General features: G+C 45.4%; 1 protein-coding gene across 37 annotated transcripts in view; it reads right to left on the bottom strand.

The window, feature by feature from the left end:
• Window positions 1-27,109, bottom strand: part of MADD (MAP kinase activating death domain) — a 101,199-nt gene that overhangs the window by 59,967 nt on the left and 14,123 nt on the right. For 25 of the 37 annotated variants that reach the window (XM_083164421.1, XM_083164410.1, XM_083164415.1 and 22 more), the window contains exons 4-8: window positions 3,698-4,001; window positions 3,304-3,435; window positions 2,973-3,086; window positions 2,805-2,885; window positions 1,416-1,472 (exon numbers count right to left, since the gene is read on the bottom strand). In XM_083164421.1, coding sequence (XP_083020547.1) covers window positions 1,416-1,472; window positions 2,805-2,885; window positions 2,973-3,086; window positions 3,304-3,435; window positions 3,698-4,001 — 688 coding nt within the window. The remainder of the gene's footprint in view (window positions 1-1,415; window positions 1,473-2,804; window positions 2,886-2,972; window positions 3,087-3,303; window positions 3,436-3,697; window positions 4,002-27,109) is intronic. The other 12 variants (XM_083164428.1, XM_083164432.1, XM_083164427.1 and 9 more) reach the window with 1 other exon arrangement.

The following is a 27,109-nucleotide window of genomic DNA, read 5'->3' on the forward strand; positions in this document are numbered from 1 at the left end:
TTTGATGGTTGCTCACCATTGAATGATTTTTCCTCTGTTCGTAATGAAAGGTAAGCCAGGACCTTCCTTTTCATTTGAACGCTTCCTGACCAATTGCGGGGGAGCGGGGACATCATGTGACGTCAGCCGCCCACCCCGAGCAAGGAGGGCCACGCCTGCTTTCTGATAGGCCCGACCAGCCTTTCAATGGACGCATCAACCAGTTTTGTTGGTACTCCAGTTGCCCACCCCAGAACGCCCAGCTCCTACCTGTCATTTTTCAAACCCAGCATGTAACATGGCAGTTAGGAGCTGATTGGCTGGTGGTTCACCACTCTCCATTGCATCACTTTGCGAGCTTAGTGCATCTGGCCCAAAATGAGGAAGTTCTAAATCATGGTTGTGTTGGGCAATAATACGTCAATTTACCCAATATCACCGCAATCTGCCTGCAATGAGGCAACATTAAAACAGACAAAAAAAGAGGTAGATTTACCAAGTTGGGGGTTCTAGTGAAGAGGAGATGTTGCCCACAGCAACCAATCACTTGCAACGGCAACTTGATTCGCCCTTTTCACCCAGCCGAAAACCAGATTCACCTAAAATGCTCATTGCCCCGTAGGCAAGTCTTCCACCGCCATAAAGTGAGGCAGTGTCTGACGGATTCGCAGGTAAATCTCCCCCAATGGGGAAGGGAGGGGTCTTCAATGCTGGACAACATTTCCAGTACTTGGAAATATTGTCCAGCACCTATTCAATCTCGCCTCTGCAGATTCGACTCTTTGAAAAGCCGAAACGGATGCTACATTTGCGAATCAGAGACCGTTTCCACGGAAAAAAAATTCGCCATTCCACGTCTTTTCAGACTTTCGTAATATTTCCGAAAGTCAGAATAAAAAAAATAAAAAAAAGAGAACATTGAATAGGTCAAATGTGAATTCAATCTATTCTACGCAAAAACAGCAGATATTTCCGAGGATGGAAAATGCCTGCCGGGATTGAATACCCCCTTATCCTTATGTATCAATGCCTATTTCCCTATAGATTGTAAGCTTGTGAGCAGGGCCCTCCTACATTTTGACTGTCTGTAAATAGCCTGTTTTGTTGTATCACTGTCCCCTTTGTAAAGCGCAACGGAATATGCTGCGCTATATAAGAAACTGTTAATAAATAAATAATGTCTCCCAGCTATTACCTTTGGCCCAGTCAGTCTGATTTTGGACAATATTATATTAATTTCTTACTGGATTTATAAACAGAGAACGACCCAATCTAAGTCAACTATCCACAAGTTGTCGCCCGATTAGCGCTATGAAACACAGAGATGCAACAGGGCAGTGACCATCACGTATATATTTGTGGAGAGGAAACGATTGAAAAAAAAAAAAAAGAAATAAATAAATAAATAAAGTCAGAAAAAAAGAAACGGGAACAACCTTGTTATCGGAGGCCAGAAGGCGCCGCTGCGTGATCACGGACATGCTGTGCAGACACTGAGAGGACGTCACATGACATTACCAGCGGCCAATCAGAGACAAGACGGACACATGAGCACAGAGAGACAGATGGAGGGAAAATAAATTACCAATCACCGAGCACACATGAAAAAATGAAAGCAAAAGAGAACAAAGTTTTTTCTTCTATACAGTGAGGATAGAAATAGGGTGACGGAGAGAAATGTATATTCTAGCACACTAATATAATGTAATCATAAATAACCTTAGGAGGAATATACATCGGTTGTACACAGAATCCATGCATAACGTGCATGTGGCGGCTTACCAGGACTGGGACCTGGCTGCAGTCACATTCATTAAATACATGGTTATTACAAACAAGAGACGAGAGGGACAGAATGACCGAGAACAGAAGAAGGACAGAGAGAGAGAAAAGAGGGGAAAGAGGGGAAGAACTGTACAGCAAATACTGAAATAAATACAATGACGTATGAAGGAAAGCAATGCATTGGCAATCCAGAATATTAACATGGCACAAACGCCATTCATGTTCCGGTACCCGCATGAAAGATATGTATAGATCAACCGTGTACTGTCGACGGATGAAAGGTGGACAGTGTTTAAGGTCAACAGGTACAAAGAGCGGCTATGGGCCATTGGGTTGACCCATGTTAAGTCAACATGCATTGGGTTGAACGCTGAATATCGACATAGCTAAGGTTGACAGGGATGGAAGGTTGACACAAACATTATGTCGACAGCAACTTTTCACAGGTTTTTGTCCCAAATGTCGACATAGTCGACATGGGCACCGCCAATGTGTACCACGCTCGCTCGCCATGCTTCGGGGCACAGTGCCACTATTCTATTCTCCCTCCACGCTCTAGTGGTTGGTAGGGCCTGAAATACCGCCTGTCCCACATGTCGGCTCAAATAAAAAAAATAACCAGTAAAAACTCATGTCGACATTCCCATTGTCAACCTATTTAATGTGTCGATCTTCGGTGGTTGACCCAATGCACTAAATAGAGTCAACCTAATGACCATATCCCCAAAAGGTTGACATGTTTTATAAACATGGTTAGGGTTTGACATTGAGTTAGGCTGCTGGAGGGGGAGGTTATGGACCGGTAACGGTAGGGGATGGTCAAGGTTTGGCACTAGGTGCAGGGTTAGGGTTAGATATGGGCTAAAATACCGGAAATAAAAACGTGTTGACTATTTTCATGTGGACCTTCGGAACCTCTAAACTTCTCTGTCAACCCAAGACATGTCTACCATATATGGTGTCAACCTATACATCGACAATCTATTGAGCCACCCCCTTATGTTCTATTTAGTGCGCAGGATAGCACATTCCTCCTTCACCTGTTTCAGGTGCTTCTTCAGCTCAGATGCCTCCGGTTCGGGCAGGACGGGTAAATGTTCTGCGTTGGTGGGGACTACAACCTGTTTGAAGAAAACCCAACACGTGAACTTACAAGTAGAGGGTGCACTTGTATTTGTGCAGAACAAGGGGAAAGTAGCGATGGTCACCTTGTTAGAGTCCAGGTCCACCAGCCATACATCATCTGGCATCCTAAAGTCCAACTTGTAGAGGAAGAAGCTGGCCGGGACTCCTATGATGTAGGGGGTGGGTGCCAAGAGCAGCTGATCGAGAAAAACACATTTTAATACGTCCGCCATAAACTCGCAGAAGCTCCAGCTGGAAGCTGGCCTGAGTTTAGAGATCTTTAGGACCTCCAAATGAAAAAAACATAGAGCTAACAGCTGCTGATGCAGTCTGTAGGACATACTGTGGGAAGGAAGGTCATGGCGCGACCAGATAGAAAACTTACGAAACCAAAGCAGTGTGTTTTCATCTTACCTGTTCAGCCGAGGCCATACACGTGGGTAGCAGAGGGATTACAGGAAACATATATTCAAGTGGATAAATCATGGACACAAATGCCATGACAGACATAGACAAGGCGTTGTAGTCCCGGGATTGCAGCACCACCTGGAAGGAGTTTCCTAATTGGTCAGATATCCACACAACTCAAGACTGCAAAGTCAAAGGCCCCCACACACTAGAACGACTTTTTGGCCAATTGTCCGATTTCCGACCGATCGTCCAATATATCGAACGATTTTTATCGATAATTGTCAATAATCGGCCGATTACTGACGATTATCGATAAAAATCGTTCTAGTGTGTGGGGGCCTTAAGCTTCCAAGTATCAACAGAGACAACCCCAACCTTTATCGTCACCCTGCTATACCTTATGTTCCAGCATAATGCAGGACAAGACCTGCAAGCAGGCCTCCACTCCCAGGAGCTCCAGCGGCAGATGGAGAGGAAAATCCACCAATGAAAAACGTGAGGGGTCGGGAAGGGCGAAGGTCAAGGGTGGTTGCAGCTCCAAGGGCAACACTTCCACGTCAACCCTCTTCTGGCCGACCACAGGGGTGGGGGAGCGTAGCAAGCGGTAGATCCAAGCTTCAATTTCACGTAGGTCATGCAGGAGAACATTGGACTTCTCCTCTAGCTGCAGGGAGCCGGTAAAGATCCTCCATATGGTGTCTCTGAAACAAACATTTATACAATTAACCAGTTTGCCCACAAGTGACCAGTACAAATATCAGTACCAAGATGGCAACCAGTACACGCAGGCCACTGGAGGGCGGTAGTCCGGAGCTGGGAACCCCCCTGGATGTAGGTGAGCGGCTAAGCGGCTCCCCCGCCACCTTCAGCAACCTCGTCGGCTGCCGATGCATCACACCCTCCCCCTGTCACTTCACTTCCGACAAGTTCAACCCACCCGCCCAACGCTGCTGTGGAGAGACGCGGCTTCCCCCCACCCCCAGCAAACTCAACGGCTGCCGCCGCATCACTACCCGACCCCTGCCCAACGCCGCTGTGAATCGACATGGCAGGCACCCGGCAGGTGAGCAGGTTCCCCCCTACCCCCAGCAAACTCGCCCCCCCCCCCCCCACCTTCCACAGCAGGCACATCATCCACCCCCCCGGTAACAGCGCGACATTTGGGCGCCTGGGGCGCTCCGGTGCCTGAGTACACATATACCTTTGCGAATGCTTGGCTCACAGTATCATTCTTAGATTAATGTCCCACTGCAAAACGTGTTTGGTGTGATATTCCTATAGGTATTCTGCTGTGTATTGTATTTACCAACTAATACTCTGCTCATGTGAAATGGGTTTGTTTTTTTGTTTTTTTACGGGGATGAGGAAGTAGCAGAAGAAAAGGAGAAGAAAGGAGTGTGGTGGAAGGGGGTGGAAGAAAGAAGAGCTGAGGAAGGAAAGAAGAAAGAAGAGCGGAGGAAGGAAAGAAGAGCGGAGGAAGGAAAGAAGAAAGAAGAGCGGAGGAAGGAAAGAAGAAAGAAAGGAGTGAGGAGTGGTGAGGAGGGAGTAGGAAGGGAGAAAGGAGTGAGGAGGAAGGAGGAGGAAGAAGGACAGAGAGAGGAGGTAGAAGAAGGAGGGAGAGAAGGAAGAAGGATGGAGAGAGGAGGAAGAAGGACAGAGAGGAGGAAGAAGGACAGAGAGAGGAGGAAGAAGAAGTACAGTGAGAGGAGGAAGAAGGATGGAGAGAGGAAGAAGAAGGACGGAGAGAGGAGGAAGAAGGACGGAGAGAGGAGGAAGAAGGACGGAGAGAGGAGGAAGAAGAAGGATGGAGAGAGGAAGAAGAAGGATGGAGAGAGGAGGAAGAAGGAAGGAGAAGGAGAGGAAGCAGAAGGAGTAGAATAAGGCTCGGAAGGATAGGAGGAAGAGGAAGAAAGGGGTGGAGGAAAGATAATATATTATTATTATTATTATTATTATTAATAATTGCAATTGAGAATATAATAGACTCCCTTGTGAAGCACTATGACCTGTCATAAACGCATTATTAGCAGTGTAAACAGATTTATAGGTGTAAAAGCTTCGTACATTATACATGCAGCATTGAAGAAATGGGCAAATCCTTCAATCAAAAACTACACGCGTACACCTGCAACACATTTTGAAGCCAGGTAAACATTATCTAAAGCTGAGAAACAGAAGGAAGGAGACTGTGTGTATGAGTACACAGGTGAATGAGAGCCCAGAACACTTACAGAATATATTGGAGCTTATTCAGATATTCTGAAATAGGGGACAAAAAAAACTCGAGATACTCAAGTCCGGCGTTTCCCAAATTGAAGATATTTACACAAGTTCAAACATTTTTCTTTACATTGTATTAGCTGTGACCAATCTGTTGTTTTATATATTTATTTATATCATTTCTCTATGGGTACCTCCAGTCGGGATATGGTCATTAGGTCTACAGCAACTAGATCGACAGGCAACAACGTCGACATCGGTCTAGGTCGACACAAGCATTAGGTCGACATCCAAAAGGTCAACATGGGGGTTTTCACTGTTTTTTTGAGCTGACAGGCGGTATTTCAGGCTCTCCCATCCACTAGGGTGTGGTGGGAGAATAAAATAGTGTGCCGAGCGGAACAAGGCACCGTGCCCGAAGCATAGCGAACGATGTGAGGGGATGCAGTGCACTTCAAACTGTGTCCATGTCGACTGTCGACATTCGGGTAAAAAACCAGTGAAAACCCGATGTCGACCTTTTGACTGTCTGCCTATTGCTTGTGTTGACCGAATGTCCTGGCGACCTAGACCCTTGTCGACCTAGTTGTTGTAGACCAAACGATCCACACCCTTCCAGTCTTCTGTTTCTTATACAGAACTTCTAGACCTTAAAAATACAGTTCTAAAGGGGAAAGACCCTATATTTAATCTCTACTATATAGGGAAGTAGAAATTACAGGATCTATACTCCTGGTCATTCTAGCACTCTGCATCTCTTAAAACCTGTGCAGTTCCTCTTCCCTGCCTGGGGTGAGGCACACTCTCTGCTGTGCTGCTTGTAGCACAGTGTGGTCTGTATTTCAGCACTGATTTGCAGACCAGACCTGTGCACAACAGCAGAAAGCGACGCCCCAGGCAGGGAAGAGGAACTGCACCACTTTTTGGAAGACGCTGAGTTCTAGAATGAACATTATATACAGTACAACCACCCTATACCGTATGCCGGATTTATGTAATTAAGGCTTGCTTTTACTTTCATTTCTTAAATGCTGATACCCAAAAGGCGTGAACACTTTCTGGCAGCCATTCTGGCTTCACTTCCACTTCCCTGATGCCTGCAGTGCTCATAAGTGCTAACATTTGGTGCTATATAATAGAGTTCTAGGAGGGTACTCATTAAGTAACACTATGCTGCAGGGAGCTACTGAGGACACATACAGAACAAAAGCTACAAGAGGACAAATTACAGGCTGCAACGCTCCTATGTACAAGCACTTAACGACCGCTGCTCTCCAGCTGCGGCTCATTCACCAGAGGCAGACACCAGTGCGCGGCTATAGATACAATACCGATACATTTCATGGCACAATGAATCCATGTTTTTTCTCTTATGTGGAACAACAGAATTGCTGGTGAAATGCTGCATAAGCAGCTTCCCACCTTCCACGCGCAGCTGCAAATACATCAATATGGGTATGGAAAAGAGGCGACGGCACACGCAGCTGACAAGATGGCATCGCAGCGGTTTGTGATTCTGCCCAGGAGGAGAAATAACTGCAAAGATCATATGGCGGCGACAGGGTATATAAAAATATTCATTTTACATTGGATAATGCATCAATTGCTACTATTCCAGAACCGGGGTGCCTTATACTGCCATTTAAGACACAATCAACACCTATGTGCCTTGGCAATCCCTGCTGCGGAAGTGAATTATTAAGTATTGGCGAAGCATTTCGTCATGTGACTAGACCGGTTATAGTGTTCCTTCTAGGAACTAACTAGGGCAGGGCGCTGCTGCACGGCGGCAGTATAAGGGGGGGGGGGGGTGGACTGGGCCCATCGACGCCATCTACTTCACCAAAGGGGGTGTGCCCAGGCCGCGACGTCACTAAAGGGGGCATGCCCGGCCGCCGCCATCGTGCAAGGGGTCTTGCCTGGCCCCGCAGAAGTCCCTGAGCTGATAGGGAAGCGACGGCATCGCAATCTACGGCGGCGCTGGGCACACCGACACGAAAGGCAGCAGGCTCTTTTAGCGGGGCGCTGCTTGAGGGGCAGGGTGCATTTTGCCCTTTTAAAATCGGGCACGGCGCCCCGCTAAAACAGCCTAGCAGGAACACTAGGTTATTTCAGAGAGATTTCTGAATAACAACTTTTACACCCAAATCCCGGATCCGACCCGGTATTTGGAATACGGTTCCAAGTCAGGTCGGAGATGACATCTACAAGTGCCGGGACCGCCGATCGTCTCACTGGGGGCAAGCCCAGCACCAAGGTAAGCTGCAGGGCTGCCCCCAGTCCCCGTCCGCAAGGTGAATGGATGCTTCACACAGGCATCTATTCACCTCCTCCCTGCCTCCGCTGCTCTCTGCAGAGTACAGTAGAGGAGGCTGTGTGCGCCCCCGCAAGACGCTACAGTCCGGAGGATGGGCATCCCTATTGCTGTAAATGGGAGCCGGGTAAGATGTCCCGGCATACACGTTTACACTGCCCTCTACCCAGGTCCTGCCCGTGTTCTACCTGCTCAGAAGTCCCATGTAAAGGGACAGGGTTTAACCCCTTTTACGCCGCCACTGACCCGGGTTACGAGGGAAATACTCAGGTTCTTGCGGCAGTGTAAAATAAAGAGACCAAACAGTAGAATACGTTTTACATGTTTCTCCACGGTACAGTCCAGTGGCATGTCCAGCTTTTGTGAGACTACAAGCCCCAGCATGCCCGACCACTATTTTGCTATTAGGGATTGCCAAAACTGTGGCATGAAAACTACACAAATCCAAAATAGAAGCCAATAGTGGTTGTACACATTTAAATGCGTCTCTGCCGCACAGAATAAAACATGACTAGTGAAGGATTGCTTATAAGCTAGCCAAGACATACAAGAGAATGACAATGTTATCACTTAGCGGACAATAAACAGAGGTGTAGATCTGTCCTTCCGCATTCCCCAATATAGATCCTCACAGAATCTGAGGGACTCGTAGCCACTGAGGAGAATAAAGATGCTGCAAAACACTGATTGCAAATCTTCAAATTCTAGAGATTTTTGGGTGGCAAAAAAAAAAGCGAATGAAGTTGGAATAAGCTGGCGCACATTCTTCATTGCAGATTCGCAGCACCCTCATTATTCTGAGTGTCAACGAATCCTCCAGAATTTGTTAATATTTTATAAAAGGGTACTTGGATGTCCGCTTCTAAACCAAGAGGACACTTGTGCTAAAACAAAATAATAAAAATCAGGTGATGCCAGGGACTACTTATGGCGGTAATAAATTGGGCGTCTGTGTCCCAGGAAGAACAGGAAACGGCGTGACCATCTAATCAGAAATATTTCATTTTGTGCAATTGCTCCAATTGAATGAAATGGCTTTATAATACTTTAATTCACAAATGTTAAATGAATCATGTGTTTATCTGCAGGAGAAGATGTAATAGACCTATCCTGGCACCATATAAATACAATACAACCTAGCAAGTCTTACAGGGAAGCTCTGAGGAAAGAAAGGGATTATGGGAAACTCTGGTGGACAGTAGGCGCTAGTGATGCCCTATCACAAACAATGATGCCACACCTAGCGCTAGTTCTAGCAATTCGGTGCTTACCGTGCGGTGTGTACAGCAAACCAGAAGACAAGTGATGTGTCAGACTGATTTGGCATTACCTTCGCGCCACTAAATAGAAGGGCGTGGCATGAAGGCTGTTCTATTGTGTACAAGAGCAACGAAAAACCGCGTCCAACCAAACGGTGTTCCATATAACAGTCTATATCGTTCCGTTGGCAACAAGATTGCAGTGTGTATACGCTCAATGTCACTTGTGCTTAAGGGAAATGGTCAGTAACGTCGCAATGATCGCTGGTCCTTCCATTGTGAACCCAGCATAAGATGTCTATCTACCAATAGGACCTACACACGGGATGATTTCAGGGCATTTTCCAAGTGATCTCACCAGATCGCTTAGAAAATGTCCCTGCGTCGCTCCGTATGTGTGGGAGAGGCATACCCGCACGTCGCTATCACCCGGTGATTACAATCCAGCATGCTGGATACATCGCCGGTCAGGGCCAGTGTTCTCACCGGAGAACACTGGCCCTGACAGATCCCTCAGCACACAGCGCTGGCACACTGCTATGTGCTGAGCGATCGAGCATCGCTCAGCAAAATCTCCCTGTGTGTAGGCCTCTTAAGAAACCCCTACTTCATTTCAATGGTCTCCAACTATCTCTGCCAAGGCTTAAGGGACGTCAGTAAATCTGCTGTGGTATACATATAGACTGTAAGCTTGCGAGCAGGAGCCTCCTACCGTTTTCATACCTCCCAACTGTCACGCTTTCCGCGGGAACGTCCCATTTTTTGGGGGACGTTCCCACATCCCGCCCGCGACCAGCAGTGTCCCGCGGCGATGGGGGCAGTTGGAAGTCACCTGTGAACAAACGCTGCGCACCGTGTCTATTCTTGCCCTTACAGCGACGAAACCGCGGGCGTGACCTCACGGGAGCATCGCTAGCATAGGCCAGGCCCCCACATTTTCCGGCTGCGCACCAGTGTCCCTCCTCCTCAAAGTTGGGAGGTATGTAACCACCTAGGTTTTGTTTGATCACAGTTTCCGATTGCAATGCACAAGGTAATTAGCTGCGCTATATAAAAAAACTGTTATTCAATAATAAACACATACGGATAAAACAGCTTAAAGCCAACCCATAACACACAAAGGGGGGGTCCCCCCCCCCCCCATCTTATTCAGCCTTTACTCATATTGTAATTAAAACCTGGCTATTCATCAGTAAAGTAGCCTGCGCACTGGGATTAATAACTTCCCCCCGGACATCTCTATCAGACAGGAGATGTTACAGGCTGTTTATTAGTGTCTCAATGCTTCATATTAACAGAGTCTTATCCCGGCTGAGTCAGATCTTCAGTGAGAAAAGCGGCTTTCATTCTGACAGAGATTTAATCCACTTTTTAAAGGTTATCAACACAAAGTTTTCTGGCTGTGGCTGGTTTGGCACAATCTGAGGTTTTGTTTGTTAAATCTGCAATTACTTCTGAACGCAGATGCTGATTATACTATAAATGTGTTCACGAGCGCGGCTTACAAAAAAAACATTTGGCTGCCGTATTTCGTGGCCTGGTCCGATGTTCACGACAATGCATCCTATGAATAAATTAGGAACCAGTGATATTTTGGCCACCTATGGGTGCAATCAAACAGGTCACTGACGGGATACGGTCATTAGGTCTACAACAACTAGGTCGACAAGCATTGGGTCGACACCACTAGGTCGACATGCAGCAAGGTCGACATGGGTGTAGGTTGACAGTCAAAAAGTCGACATGGGGTTTTTCACAGTTTTTTTAGCTATGTGCTGACAGTATTTCATGCCCTACCATCCACTAGGGCGTGGTGGGAGAATAAAATAGTGTGCCGAGCGCAGCGAGGCACCGTTCCCGAAGCATCACGAGCGAAGCGAGGGGATGCGGTGCACTTCAAACTGTGTTGACATTCAGGGCAAAAAAACGGTGAAAAACCCCCATGTCGACCTTTTGACTGTCGACCTAGCCCGTGTCGACCTACACCCATGTCGACCTACACCCATGTCGACCTAATGTTATGTTGACCTACACCCATGTCGTCCCAATGTTTGTTGACCTAGTTGTTGTCGACCAAACGATCCACACCCATCACTGACAGAGGGGACAGGGCAGGATCAGTCTGCGTGTGGCCGGGTTCTACCCTAATCTGCTAAAACACAAGATGCATCTTATCAGGGCTGCACTGATTGCATTAACCCTGCATTTATTCTATTACCGGACTGTTCTGTGTGTTTGGACTGGTGTGCCGCAGCCCGGCTCATCATGTCATCTGGTCAGTGAAACATCGAACATGACAAACTAATAAAACATACAGTAATGAATTAGGAAGTCTTCCTGCTTTCTCACCACCTGCCACTTTTACATATATAAAGCCAGATGCACTAAGCTTCAAATAGTGATTAACTGGAGAGTGGTAATGCACCAGCCAATCAGCTCCTTTCATTTTTAAACCCAGCCTGTAACATGACAGTTAGGAGCTGGCTGGCTGGTGCGTTATCTCCTTCCGGTTTATCACTTTAGAAGCTTTGTGCATCTGGCCCCTGGTCCTAACCAGTTTGACCACCAGTAAAGGCTCTGTAAGAATGGTTTGCTCCATACTCACCCCGGTGGGACCAATCAGTGCTTGCTTTTCAAGCGTATGGGTCAATCCTATTAGCTGCAATGATATCACTGCAGCAGCAGTTACACTTTACGCCAGCAAATTTGCACAAAAGCAATAAAAAACAGTCTGCGGTGGGTTGCTGGTGTTCAATAGGAACCTTAATAGGAACCTTCACTATAATGGCAGTGATGACATACAAACTATTTCATTCGGTAAAATCACCGAAACCCCTGCCGAACATGCAGTCGCTGACGGCGATATAATTAGATTTGACTGCTTGTTCAGACAGCAGGAGTTACCGTTAATGACCCACGATACCATGGTCATGCATATCGTCTGCCTTTATTGCATAGTGTGTACCCAGCTTTAGGTTAGGTGTGGTATTAGCCTTAGTATTTTTGCAATATTTATGTCATTTTATTTTCAATTTACATTGCAGCAAAACACTAAGGCTACAAAAATAATAAAAGCTACATTAATTACATTAAAAAAAAAATAATAAAAGCTACATTAATTACATATCTAATTTTGTTTTTGTTGCAAATCAGTGTATAATATACATTCAGGACCAATTTATCATTTTCTGTGAATTAAATTACTTCAAAAAAGGCACCTCGGTACATTAAGGGGGGTATTCAATGTCGGACGCTATTTCCGGCTCCTATTCGATGCTGCCATTTCTGACCGCATTGAAGACGGATTTTGACAAAACAGATTCGACTTTAAAGTCGGATCTGTTTTGTCGAAACAACCGTGTATTGTTGAATTCACAGCGGTTTCGTCCGACAGGCGAAACATCGAATTGCGCTTGTCCAGTTGCAGGCGAGCTGGCCAAAAACTGCCTGGGAAGCTCCCACTTTTATAACCCCCCCCCCCCCCCGGATACATAACCATTCCTTAAAATGATCCTCAGCAATAAGTAAAATGCAAGATATTTGTTATATTATAATGCAGAATCGTTCTACAACTATTCCGCAACTATTAGGGTTCCTAGCGGTGGGATGTCAAATTTCAAATGGAGCGTGACCCACTTGGAGATGTCACATAAAGGGTGTACACACAGGCTCGGCAATGTTGACTAAGCGAGTTGGCTTAATCAAGATGTGTAGTTAAGCCGCCGGTGATAGACAGCTGCCATACTCAGCCGTGTGTCCAGCCAAATACACAGTCTGTGTGGAGGGCTTAGTCAAAATGGACTTGTCTGCAGCCTAATTTGCCACGACATAGCGACGCCGCAGGGCTTCACATCGCTATCGCCTGCAGTGTACACACAGGTCGATTCTGGCACACCCCTATACTTTATTTTCTAGTTGATCACATTTGTATTTGAACACGTTTTTATTTTATTTTTCATTCACAACGTTATCTTTGGACAAGCGGTACTGCCATGGGAACCAGGTTTACACCAAGCCATGCCAACCGCTATGCGGTACTCCTTAAGAAGCAGCTCATTTGAGGCGGAATGTTTGAGGTGAACCTGGTCTCCTATAGCAGACATAACTAAGTATTTTGTATCGGATGGTGATAATGTTTCTGCACATCAGGGGAGAACCAAGAGGCAGAGTGGCAGTACTATGGCTGCTGCAGCATTCTGGGCTATAGTCATTCTGCCAACAGCGACCTCTAACATGTGCCTTTTAGCGCAAGACGTTGGAAAGATTCAAGAAATTGCCCACATAACCCTTTCCTATCCATTCACAACCCCACTGCACAGCACTAAAACGCTCACTTATTTTCGCTCTCACCTTTCCATTCTCCTGACTCCAGGCCAAAATTGCTGGGTCGTCGTATCATTCAGTCCACCAAAAACCTTTGCATTCTGGTGGACCATTATTTAATAGAGAACACCTACCTTTCGTATCAATGCCTATTTCCCTTTAGATTGCAAGATTGCGAGATTGTGAGCAGGGCCCTCCTGCCATCCCTATTTCCAATTGTAAAGCACAAAAGAACTTGCTGCACTGTATAAGAAACCATAATTAATTATTTAATAGGGAAGGAGGCTTAAAGGTCATAGGGTTGCAGGAGGCTATACAAGAGGCACAAGTACGGCCAACCTCTGTTGTATGAAGTCATTGGTTATATTCTTACACAAAAGTCATCTTTAGGACCATGTAATGTCCTACATCAGGGGTGGCCAAACCGGTCCTCGAGATTTAATGTTTTCCAGGTCACCTGTGGATCTGTAGAATGTGACAGTTAGTAATGACTGCACCTGTGCACCACCTAGGTGGTCTGTAAAAACCTGAACTGTTGATAGATCTCGAGGACCAGTCTGACCAGCCAGGCCCACATGAATAGTGAATACCAACTGCAGACACTTTCAACCCCATAGGATCTGTTCAGAAATTCCCCATTACAGAGAAGCCACCATATACTATTCAGTACACACACACAAATAGTATAGATTTGTGTGTAATGGTGCCCATACACTTGTGCGATCGATTGCGATGCATCCATCACATCTTATGGCGCCCAAAGTGCTTTTTTCAGCACTTGGCATCGCATTCCATTTGCGATGCCACATCGGGTGCTGGAAGAGGTCTGTCAGCAGGTGCAGGTGTAGCATAGAGATGTGCAGGGGGGCTGGCAAGCGGTGGCAGCAGAATTTGAAAAAAAACTATTTAAAAACACTGAGCGGCCCTCTGATTGGCTGAGAGAGCCATCAGCAAATCAGAAGGCTTACATTCATGCAGCCGCTGATTGGCTCAGAGGGCCATCCAGCATTTTAATTTGTTTTATCCAATTCTACCACCACCCGCCAGCCCTCCTGCACAGCGCTGCTCCTGCTACCTGCTCCCCGAACCAATTGCTACCATGCTTCTGCCACCGATTGCATTGTGAGTGACCTATTCGATTTGCATACAATCCTCCGATTTATCGCACAGATGCTGTCGAAATTGAAGGATTGTATGCAATATGGGCACCATAAGAGGGATGGGGGAGCCAAAGGACTTGCTCTACTTGGTCATTAACATGCCTACCGGTGCATGACCTAACTCACTGCCTATGGGCCTTTAACACGGATTACTGACCATGTGCCTTGAATAACAAACGCACACATAGGTTTTCATCAGAAGGAAGCTGCTGCAGAGTAATCCTACAGTAATGTGACAATAAAAGTAACACTTCTGTCACTGCATCATGACTGGGATTATACTGAAAGGACAATAAAAAGCAGCATTGTAAAAATCCTTGTAAGAGGACTCGGAGCCATTCGGTCACCCTTCCCTCCACCCTGGTATGTGATAACATTCCTCTCCCTTCTGTCCTGCAGGGAGGTCACGCAGGTACAGTCTGTAAAACACCCTCAGGCTGCTGTATCGGATCGCCAGGTGCTGACTGCTATGGGATTTACTGGCTGGGGCAGTTTCCAGACGGTAACATAACAGCTATGCTTAATTGAAGACCGCGGCTCATGTTTAGAAATTTGCCGGTGTTTGTGACATCAAGGGAGGGCGGTTGGGGGACAACAAGGTATCCATAAACACAAACAACTCAGATTAGCTTCTCTTCAGCCTAGTCTGTTAAACGATTGTTTCACTATACATTAATTGTACTTATGTCAAGTTATGATGTGTATTTCCGATACGGCGCTGCCGACGCTGTGTGGTGCTTAAAAAAAAAAGCTATTTTATAGAGTGTATTAAGCAAAGCTTCTAGGAAGTAACAGATATTTCCAAACATCTAAAGCCCCATACACACTAACCAACGGGGTGCAGCAGCTGATATAGTTACCCATATCTGCCGAGGATGTCTGATATTGTCCATATACCCAGTCTTGACAATTTTGTTTAAATCTAGGAGCCAGGGTGAAAGTGTAGGAGTCAGACACATAAGTGCCTCTTACCTACATGCTCGTTGCTATGGGTTTCTTGCTCGATGCCAGGGGCTGCATGCTCTCTGCCAGGGATGATTACCCATCTTCCTCTTCCCTCCTCCCCCACTGTTACTATGGGGCAGATGTATTAAGCCTGGTGAAGAGATAAACTGGAGATAAAGTGGAAGAAGATAACGCATCAGCCAATCAGATCCCAACTGTCATATTTCAAACACAGCTGATTGGCTGGTGCGTTATCTCTTCCATGTTATCTCCAGTTTATCTCTTCTCCAGGCTTAATACATCTGCCCTTATGTGCGGTAACTACAACAGCCGGGCAGAGCAGTGGACAACCCACCTGACTGTATCAGGGCGTATTCGGACGGCGGATTGACAATGTTAGGGCCGACAATACCAAGGTCGATGATGCCTAGTTAGACGCCTAAACTTGGTTAACGCCATCTAGATAGAACGCGATGCAAGTGAAGGGTCGAACGTGATCAACAGTGGCAAGGTTTTTCATGTTTTTTGAATGCCGGTCTACTTGGTTCCTACTTTACTAGACAAGTGGACATAGAGTTAGATTATAATACCCATACAAGCACCACTGTGCACATATACATTTGGCTCCAAAAAAAACATGAAAAACTGGTGTCGACCTTGCTATTGTCTACCACGTTCCCGTCGAGCCTTCATTTGCGTCAATCTATAGGCGTCACGAGCTATATAAAGGCAGTCGAGCAAGTTTAGATGTCTAACTTGCCGCCGTCGACCACTAGTGGTTGATCATGGTATTGTTGACCTAAACACGGTCAATCCTCTATCCCGGTCTGCGGCTATTTCAAAAACGCAAGATGGCTAGCAAGCCAATTGGAGCTTGCGGTCTGACAGCCAATCAGGAGCTACCACTTCCGCTCGCGAGCCAGCTCGAGTTTTGATACAGCCGGAAGGGTTGTCCACTGCTCTGCCCGGCTGTTGCCATTACCCACAGCGCACCACACTGCCCGGCCAGGGGAATGCCAGGCGGAAGGGTGCACCTTGCAAATCTGGTCACCAGAAAGCAGAATCTGGTCCCATGGTGACCTGGCCCCCGGGATTTGTGGATATCGTTTAGTGATGTAACTTACGCCCCATTATTATGGGGCGTAAGTTACATTTTGACTTTTGCAAATCCCATATTATAATAAAACCGATAGAGATTTTTATTTAATATACTAATAGTAGTTCATGTATCGCTGAATATAACATGACGTACTATTCCATCAATATTAATTAATGATTTCATGACCGCACATAAAATTGACACTTTATTTTGATGACCTGTATGGAACCTGTATTGTTGTAATCTATTCACAGAACAATCATCTTGTCCAGAGATTGTACGGTTGTTATCTAAATGTAATCAAAATGCATAAGAACCCTGACCTAGATCAAATAATGTTATCTCGCAAGAGTGTAGTCAGTAAATAAACAGCTTCTAAATATCACGTTGCTCCGGGTGAACGAACAGTCTCTCATTACTAAGCTCTGGAACCAGACAAAATCCACGGAACCGAAAAACATCAAATGCAATAACTCATAAAACAACCATTTCTAGAACTTAAATACTGTTTTTATAAGGGGCCAGTACATCCTAAGGGGCTGCTGCAATGAGCTGCCACATTACGCGCATAGAACTAATTGCGTATATTTGCCTGCACGCAGTCATACACTTCTCTGCCTCGGGACCGCTGCTATTATTACACTGGATTTCATAGCAGCCGCCATTGTCAGGAGTGCGCATTTGCATTAGTCACAATTTGCACGAATCAGTCGCGCTGCAAATCCTACTACACGTTGCAGTAGTCCAGCTAGGCCCCTTTAGTCATAAGCGGAATCGTACTCAGTTTGTGTAGAACTTTACATAATTGCATGCGCTTGTTCCCAGAGCACGCAAAAAAACATGCAACTTACGCGCCGCAAATTCAATTGCCTTTAACGGATCAAGTGCTTGCATGATATTTTTGATGTTGCTTGTCTATGTCACAAACACTTTTACATAGCAAATGCAAATAATAGATACAAACAACACTAACTAAAGTGGTTTAATCTAAACACACACACACATACATACACACATTGTATATACATACATACATACATACTTACTGACATACATATAATCTATATCTAACTACTCCTCAGCTCTATGAGGTGAAGTACCGCCAGTGACTACAAGTGGTCACTCAAGGGATCAAATTACTCCTCAACAGAAAGTGAAAAAAAAAATTCCAGGGACACTGCTCTGTTACAAACTTTCTGGATATGTACTGAGCTAGCTGTGAAGACAGAGATTGGAGGTAGGAGCGGATAGGGACTGGGGGTGGGGGGGGAGAGTTTGTGGGCTAAAAACCTCAACAGCGGAATGGGATAATTGGATAGACATAGTAATTAAGGCTGAAAAAATACGTTAGTCTATCGAGTTCAACCTATCTAATTTTTAACTACTGGACTTAAGTCATATCTATAGGATTCCCTTAGTGTCCAAAAATGTATCCAGTTTTGATGTAAATTCATTAACAGTAGTTGCTGTAACCACCCCACCGGCAATGAGTTCCAGAATGTTACTGCTCTAATGGTGAAGAATCCTCTTCTTAATCAGTACGGAATCTCTTTTTACGAGCCTCAGTACATGCCCGCGTGTCCTAAGTATAGGCCTGTTCTTGACCTCTCATCTCCCAGTTCCATATGATTCCCAGTCCTGTATGTGAACATACTAATCATATCACCTCTCAACCTGCCTTTCTCCAGTGAAAACATATTAGGCCTGGTTAACCTATCTTTGTATTCTAGTGATATGAGACCTTTCACTAGCTTAGTCGCCCTTCTCTGTACCTGTTCCAATTAATTTATGTCCTTTTTAAGGTGCAGTGCCCAGAACTGAACACAATATTCCAAGTGCGGTCTCACCAATGCCTTATAAAGAGGCACTATCACATTGGCATCCCTTGAATCCACTCCCCTTTTAATGCATGCCAGTGTCTGGTTCAGTGGCGTAGCTAGAAATAAGTCTCCCCCCTCCCCAAAAAATTGCAAAAAGGGGCGAGGCGATGGACTACAGGCACCGCTGAACTGACAGGTGACCCAGGCAGCAGTGAGCGCTGAGCTGGTCCCGCCTTGTTCATATCTAATGAGCGGGGACCCAGCGCAGTGCATATTTGATGAGCGGGTCCCCGCCCCTTTCAAATGTATTGAGCGGGACCCTGTCAATTCAGCCAGCAGCACCCACCACAGACCCCGCTGGTGATGCTCCCCCAAGCCGCTGCGGGGTCTGACACATATGTAGCTACGTCACTGGTCTGGTTTGCTTTTGCGGCTGCACTTGAGCAGTGTGCACTATTACCCAATTTTTCATCTATAATGACCCCCAAGTCCTTATCTACAGCAGAATTTCCTATAATAACTCCATTAAGCCTATAAGTAGCTTGTTCATTTTTGTTCCCATAATGAATTACTTTACATTTTTCAACGTTAAACTGCATTTTCCACCTTTCCGCCACCTTTCCAGTTTATTTATGTCACTTTGTAGTGCTTTCACATCCTCTCCTGAGTTAATTTCCTTACTCAATTATCTGTCGTCTGCAAATATTGCAATTTTACTCACTATGTCACTTTCAATTATCATTAATGAATATATTAAACAAGGTGGGTCCCAATATTGAACATTGCTGGACTCCACTTTGGACCTTACCCCAGCAGGAATGTAGGCCATTTACCACCACTCTCTGTCCCCGATTGTGCAACTAGTTTTTAATCCAAGTACAAATTTTATCTCCTAACCCTAAATTATCCAGTTTCATTAATAACCTTTTATGAAGCACGTGTCAAAAGCTTTAGCAAAATCAAGCAGTATTACATCAACAGATTTCTCTTAGTCCAGCCCCCTACTGAATTCCCCATAGAAGCTAATTCGAATTAGTCTGACATGATCTATTTTTGACGAACCCATGCTGAGCCTTACTTATCACTTTCTTCTGTTCTAAGAAATTTTGGATACTATCTCTTATTTTCCTTCTAATATTTTTTTCAGGGTTAGTTTTGCTACCTTTCATCCATATTGGTACTACGTTAGCTATGCGCCAGTACGTTGGTACCATCCCTGAGTTTATTGATTCCGAATATCAGATATTACGGCAGTGCTATGACAGAACTCAATTATTTTAGTATCCTAGGGTGTATTTCATCCAGCCCAGGAGATTTGTTACTGTTTAGGTTCTGTAATCTATTTTTGACTATTTCCTCACTCAAACATACAGTTTGGGAGCAATCAAAAACCGAGCATTTAATCTGTGGGAGATCTTTTGAAGATTCTTCCCTTGTAAATACTGAAGCAAAAATTCATTGAATAATTCCGCTTTCTATTTTCCTTCTATTACCTGGATACCCTGCTTATTTTTTAGTGGGCCAATATTTTCCTTCCTTAACCGTTTCCGGTTTATATAACTGTAGAATTTTTTGGGATTAGGTTTGCTATCTGCGGCTATTTTACATTCAGGATCTAATTTAGCCATCTTGATTGTATTTTGATATTTCTTATTACATTCTTTATATGCGGCAAATGATTTGGGTGTCCCATCTTGTTTGAATGTTTTAATACATTAGGTCTCCAAGCATTAGGTCGATATACATGAAGGTCAACACAAGCATTATGATGACACGGGGATTTTCACTTTTTTTTTGTCCCAAATGTCGACATGGACACTAAAAAAAGTGCATCACATCCGTTTGCCATGCTTCGGGCATGGTGCCTTGCTACACTCGTATTTCATTCTCCCACCATGCTGTAGTGGATGGTAGGGCATGAAATACCGCCTGTCAGCATATGTCGGCTTAAAAGAAAAACCCCATGTCAACCTTTCGACTATCATCCTTGATCTAACGACCTGTCCACCTTCAGTCATGTCAACCTAGTGACCATATCCCTTCACAGCTCATAGTGAATGTACATTGCAGAAGCCATCATTTTGATGGGCTTTTAATGCCCCTTTCCGACCGCACTTTTTACCCGTTATTTTGCAGTTTTTTTACCGTTTTAAAACGGTAATTTGTGCAGTCTGAAAGGTGCAGAGTGAATTTACTGGTTCTATTGAACTGGTATTTCTAAACGGTAATAAAGCAGGGTCCTACCCGTTTCAGACCAGTTTTTTTCCATCCACTGTTTTCTATGGGTTAACACGGGTTCAGTGTTGTGAAGGAACAAAAACTGCACTGAAATACCGTTTAAAGACGTGCGGTGTGAAAGGGGTTTTAGTTGGCAGACCCGTTTTTAGAAACGTTTTAAAATACCTGGTCAAAGCCAGTTTTGCTGTCTGAAAGCAGCATAACTAGTACTGGGTATAGACAAAAATAAGAAAACCAATCAGGAGCTCGCTGTGTGATACTAAAGGGACTGTCCGATAACCATGCAGGATGTAGCGGTGACTACAGGTAACCTGGCCCTCAATTTAGACATAGGTCTATGTGCCATTACCATGTATAACGCAGTGTAGGGGCCTCCAGTATCAGAGACATCTTGAAGTGGTGTGTAGGATTACCATATTTATGAAAGTATATTTAAGTAATGGGGCCTGCACACGGGGAGATGCTGAGCGGCCGTCTGATCGATGCAGCGACGTGTGAGCACTGTGTGCTGAGCCATTTGTCAGGGTCAGTGTTCCCACGGTGAGAACACTGGCCCTGACACCGGCGATTATTGCATATTAATCGCCCAGCGATAGCGAGGGGCGCGGCCTTACTAATTTGATTGAGCAGCTTTCTATGTGCTTTAACCATGCAGATAATTCTAGCTCCATGCATACAGGGTGACAGGGGGTGAAGACGGGTACCCACCAATCAGCTGATCAGGATCAGTGTCCCGGTTACCAGAGTGAGCGGTGTATCCACCTTAATGCAGGCATGTCCAAACTGTGGCCATCCAGCTGTTGTGAAATTACACATCCCAGCATGCCTTGCCATAGTCTTAGCATTACCTAATAGCAAAACCGTGGCAAGGCATGATGGGACTTGTAATTTCACAACAGCTGGAGGGCCATAGTTTGGACATGCCTGGCTTAAAGGATACTGGGAGATTTTCACGATCACCCAAATAACTGTACTGTGTGTGTATGCGACTGATCCAGAAAGATCAACCAGTTGGACATGCCTAATCATCCAGCACGTCCGTGCAATGCAATTTATTAACATGACAAGTTGGACAGTGGATGCCCTGCCGGGCCTGACCGTAAATACGGAGTAACTGGGATGTCTCAGTACAGTACAGCAGCGGAGGCTGTGTGCTCCCCGCCCAACCTCCATGTTGACTGTAGTACGCTGTGGTCCAGAGGTTGGGCGTCCCCATTGCTGTAAACGGGAGCCGGGTCAGATGACCAGACATACCCGTTTACACTGCCCACTACCCAGGACCTGTCCGTGTTCCACCATGGTCAGGACCTGTGTAGAAGTCTTGTGTGAATGGACACGGGTTAACCCCTTTTACACCGCCGCTGACCTGGGTCCACGAGAGAAAGACCCGGGTTTTTGCGGCAGTGTAAAGGGGGTCTGAGAGATATGTGAGATATGTGTGCCCAGGATATCGGATGAGTGTCACGCATCTTATCGAACAGCGTGTGCCCAGCATAACAAAATAATATTGCAATGGGCCAGTCCTTGTCCCAGTGTGAAGTGACTGCATGATTCTGATTACCAAGCATGTCCTGTTTACTAGCTCTTATTGGAGTCCTGCCCTATTGTGTTGAGAGCACCTGATAATACAGGTGATGGAAACACAAATATGAGCAGCGTTAGGCTACAGACGGACCACAAAATAATGGTTGTTTCCTTACAGAACACACAATGGCGATGTTTGCACTCACCGACGAGACCTGCCGAAGTGAAGTGGAGGTTGAAAACGATTTAATAAGATACATCCATTACAAGCACTATGAATGATGGATGCGTTTTTATCGCTGCTGATAATCCCAAGTGTACAGAAGTCTTTCCGAAAAATGTATTTCCATGGATATTATAACCAAGGTCATCTGCAAAGGTCGCACATATTATGCTGAACCGGGCGCTTAGCTCTGTGGCTGACGGAACCCACTGGGAGTTGCAGTGTCGCTAATGTGCGCTGCGTATATCCAGGCAGTGATGTCCTATAAAGACTACTCCGGTCTGATAATATGTGCACACCACATTAGAAACACTACATAAAGGAGGTCATTCTGGTTTAATCGCTCCCCCGCGCAGTTCCACCGGGGAGCGATGTTTAGCTACTGTAATCATTTATGCGCATGTTCAGGCTCCATTTGCGAACAGACGCAGCGACTTGTATAGGCACCAAAATGACCCCAAAAGTGATCTAGATAATAACGAGCTTTAAAAAAAAAAAAAAAAAAAACACATCTATTCTTCTGCTTGGTTAACCCTAATAAAATTAAGGCGGGTCCACTTTAAATGGCGAAGTCAGGCCGCAGTTTAATTTGCCATCATTTAAATATGATAAAGATGTCTTATCTGCAGCGGCTTCCTGTGCCAGGCCTACGCAGTATAGAGGAAGCTCGCTATGGGCAGGGACGGGTTCCTAGCTGGCAGCAACACCCAGCACATGGCATCTGGCTGCCAATTATATGTAATTTAATAAGAGCAGCAAGATAAATATATTAATCACAATAACATGCCTATGTCGGTGGCGTCACGGCCTACTCTCGTGACTTTCCATCTTCTCAGAACGTGACCTCTATGTTCTGTGTCCTGCAGGATGGAATTATCCCCGAACAATGTTATTAGTGAAGGAATCGGGCAGATCGCCATCGGAGAACACACCATCTATACACGCCGCATGTTCCGTCTCAACACAACGTCTTTTCTATTTCCAACTGATAAACAGCAGCTCTCCATCGGGACCAAGCGGAACCTTTATAAATACCCAAAACACCAGATACATCGGATTCACAATGTTACTAAATGTTTTACATGCGACTTGCTTTCAAAATGTCCAATTTTCATATACGTCGGTCGAATGGGCTTAGGTTGACACCTGAAAAGGTCGACATGGGCAAGGTCCACATGGGTTTCTTCACGCTTTTTTGTCTCGAATGTCGACACGCTATCGCTGCGCTCGCCATGCTTCGGGCACACTAATTTATTCTCCCTCCACGCCCTAGTGGATGGTAGGGCATGAAATACCGCCTGTCGGCACAATTATTTTTTTTAAAAGCCCATGTCAACCTATTGACTGTCGACCTAATGATCCTGTCAACCTAAGCCAATGTCGACGTTTTCAGGTGTCGACCTAAGCCCATGTCTACCTACAGTGGTCCACCTTAGGTGTGTCATCCTAATTCCATTATACGTAGGTTAAAGGGAACAATAGATTTTACCATAAGTAAGAGCTTATACAAATATAAAACCAATTGTTGGGGCTCATTCACACTGATGATGGAGGTGCATTGAGATGATACATGCGGCACTTCCCTGGGTGCGCAGATCTCTCCAACCCCCCCCCCCTTTGAGTTAGGCTGCAGGCAGGAGGAGGTTAGGGTTAGGCCGCTGGAAGGGAGGGTTAAGTTTAGCCACTTAGAAGGGGGGGGGGTTCATGCTTAGGCGGCGGTATACATTGGTTAGGCTGCAGGGAAGGACCTGTAGAGATTCCCTCAGTCGTTATGCCGGCATCGGAATTATGACCGCCGACATTCCAACCTTCAGTTATCCGTATGTATCCCTATTGTAGGGATCGACGTGAGCAAGTAGCAGTATAAGGAATCAGACATGGTTAAGTAGGGACCCCACAATAAAGCGCCACCCCCAAGGTCAGGGCTGAAGACTGGGGCTACGCTCAGGACCACATGGCCGGCAGGTGCGGTGTTCATAGTTTTAAATTGTGAAAAATAAAAATATTGTCTTTTTCAGTAGAACTGCATGTACCAGCAAGCCACCCTGTGCATGATGGTACTTAGAGAACCACATGTGGTGCAGATGCACACTCCATATTATTAATCAAATTCAATCAATAATAGAGGTTCTTGGTATATTCATTGGCCAAGAAATATTTGCCCACCAACCAGCTTCACGGTAACCTCATTTCTGGTGGGTCCCTAATACTAAGAATCTGGGGCGCGGAACCCCAAAAAGGCCAGCATAAGCCAGTCACCCCAGGGCAGCACACAAGTGAAAAACTAAGCTATAAATGTGTGTTAATAAGAAAGAAGCAGGAGCTAGAGGTTAAAAAGTGTAGTGCTAGGAAGTATAATATTAGTGAAAATAAATAGTGCTAAATAAATGTTAGGGTGTGCCACCCCAAAAGCAACTCGGTTACACCAACCCAAGGGAAGTTGCAAACTGAGGGCACAATGAAGGTAAGACCTAAAAATTTACACTAATTGCTAGTCTTGGAGATGGATTTGGGGCGCGGCTCCCCTTGGGTTGGTGTAACCGAGTTGCTTTTGGGGTGGCACACCCTAACATTTATTTAGCACTATTTATTTTCACTAATATTATACTTCCTAGCACTACACTTTTTAACCTCTAGCTCCTGCTTCTTTCTTATTAACACACATTTATAGCTTAGTTTTTCACTTGTGTGCTGCCCTGGGGTGACTGGCTTATGCTGGCCTTTTTGGGGTTCCGCGCCCCAGATTCTTAGTATTAGGGACCCACCAGAAATGAGGTTACCGTGAAGCTGGTTGGTGGGCAAATATTTCTTGGCCAATGAATATACCAAGAACCTCTATTATTGATTGAATTTGATTAATAATATGGAGTGTGCATCTGCACCACATGTCTTTCTTTGCAGAACTACAAGTCCCAGCATGATAGCACCTCATGTAAATCGGGTGTGCATTCTAAGATCCCCCCCCCCCCCCCTAAGCTAACATTGTGTACACCTGTACACCTGAAGGTTGGGACTCCTTCAACTTAGAGTAGCACCCCGCCCACCTGATCTGAACATTAGTTCACCAGTTTGGTCCCTGGTAGCCACAGACTGCAAACTGAGGGCACAATGAAGGTAAGACCTAAAAATTTACACTAATTGCTAGTCTTGGAGATGGATTTGGGGTGCGGCTCCCCTTGGGTTGGTGTAACCGAGTTGCTTTTGGGGTGGCACACCCTAACATTTATTTAGCACTATTTATTTTCACTAATATTATACTTCCTAGCACTACACTTTTTAACCTCTAGCTCCTGCTTCTTTCTTATTAACACACATTTATAGCTTAGTTTTTCACTTGTGTGCTACCCTGGGGTGACTGGCTTATGCTGGCCTTTTTGGGGTTCCGCGCCCCAGATTCTTAGTATTAGGGACCCACCAGAAATGAGGTTACCGTGAAGCTGGTTGGTGGGCAAATATTTCTTGGCCAATGAATATACCAAGAACCTCTATTATTGATTGAATTTGATTAATAATATGGAGTGTGCATCTGCACCACATGTCTTTCTTTGCAGAACTACAAGTCCCAGCATGATAGCACCTCATGTAAATCGGGTGTGCATTCTAAGATCCCCCCCCCCCTATACTTAGAGAACCACAAGTACTAGCATGCAGTGTGTTAAAGGGCCCACTGATACCTGTAGAAGTACTGTAAAATAATTATTAAAATAAAGACAGTACATGCACACAAAAAAAAAAAAAAAGATTGCCCTCTAGTAACCTTGTGGTTCCCATCATAGGATACAATATAGCACAGTTCTCTCCATTGAAGTTAATGGGGGAACGCTTATTGGCTGGGAGAGACAGAGGCTCGCCTCTATCTACCAATCAATACTCCTGCATTGATCCTAATGGTGAGAAGCGCCCGGGTACTGGGAATTCGGGTAGCAGTGACTGTACAGATCACTGCTATGTCCGGTGGATGCTTTACATTGATGCCTACTGCGGCTTTCAACTGAAGAGCAATGGGGAATTGTAGGTAAGTATGCGACTGTGATTTTGAGAATGTTTTATTAACATTGTACTTCATATGGTATGTGGGCGGTCTTTGCAGCTAACAGAGGTGGCGGGACTGAAATGAGCAAAAAAATGACCCGTTTGGGCATCAAAACAGCATTTCTTGTCTAGCACTTTGGTCAGGATTACCCCACCAGGTCTGTTTGGGCAGTGAGCACCTACAAATACAGTTGAATTGAACCCCAAGATCTGCCGTCACTTTAGAATGGACAAGTAGATGATGACATGAAGTCAACACGATAAACAATTGAAATCCCCCCTTTATGTGCCTGGAGGACAGTGAAAGAAGCAGTTTAATAGCCAAGTGGTTCCCAACCTTCCAGGTTTTCGGGATATCCATGCTTGAATACATATGGTTAATTCAAAATAACTGAGGTACTATTTAAGCCTCCTGTGTTTGCACATATATAGCATTAAAACCTGGACTGTTAGTTCACCTTGACGACCGTGGTAGGGAACACTGCACTAGTGCATTGAAAAGCTGAATGTTCAGGTCACAAAATGGCTGCCTCAGTTCTGTGTAGCTGGTGGGGTCACTGACAGGAAAACGCTGCGTACAGATGGAAAGTACCAGTTTGTGATCAGCACCACCTCGCTTCTAGTCTCAGATCTGTGGGATAGGTCTAGGGTT

The sequence above is a fragment of the Crinia signifera genome, chromosome 11 (genome assembly GCF_055691185.1).
Source record: "Crinia signifera chromosome 11, ASM5569118v1, whole genome shotgun sequence".
Taxonomy (NCBI): domain Eukaryota; kingdom Metazoa; phylum Chordata; class Amphibia; order Anura; family Myobatrachidae; genus Crinia; species Crinia signifera.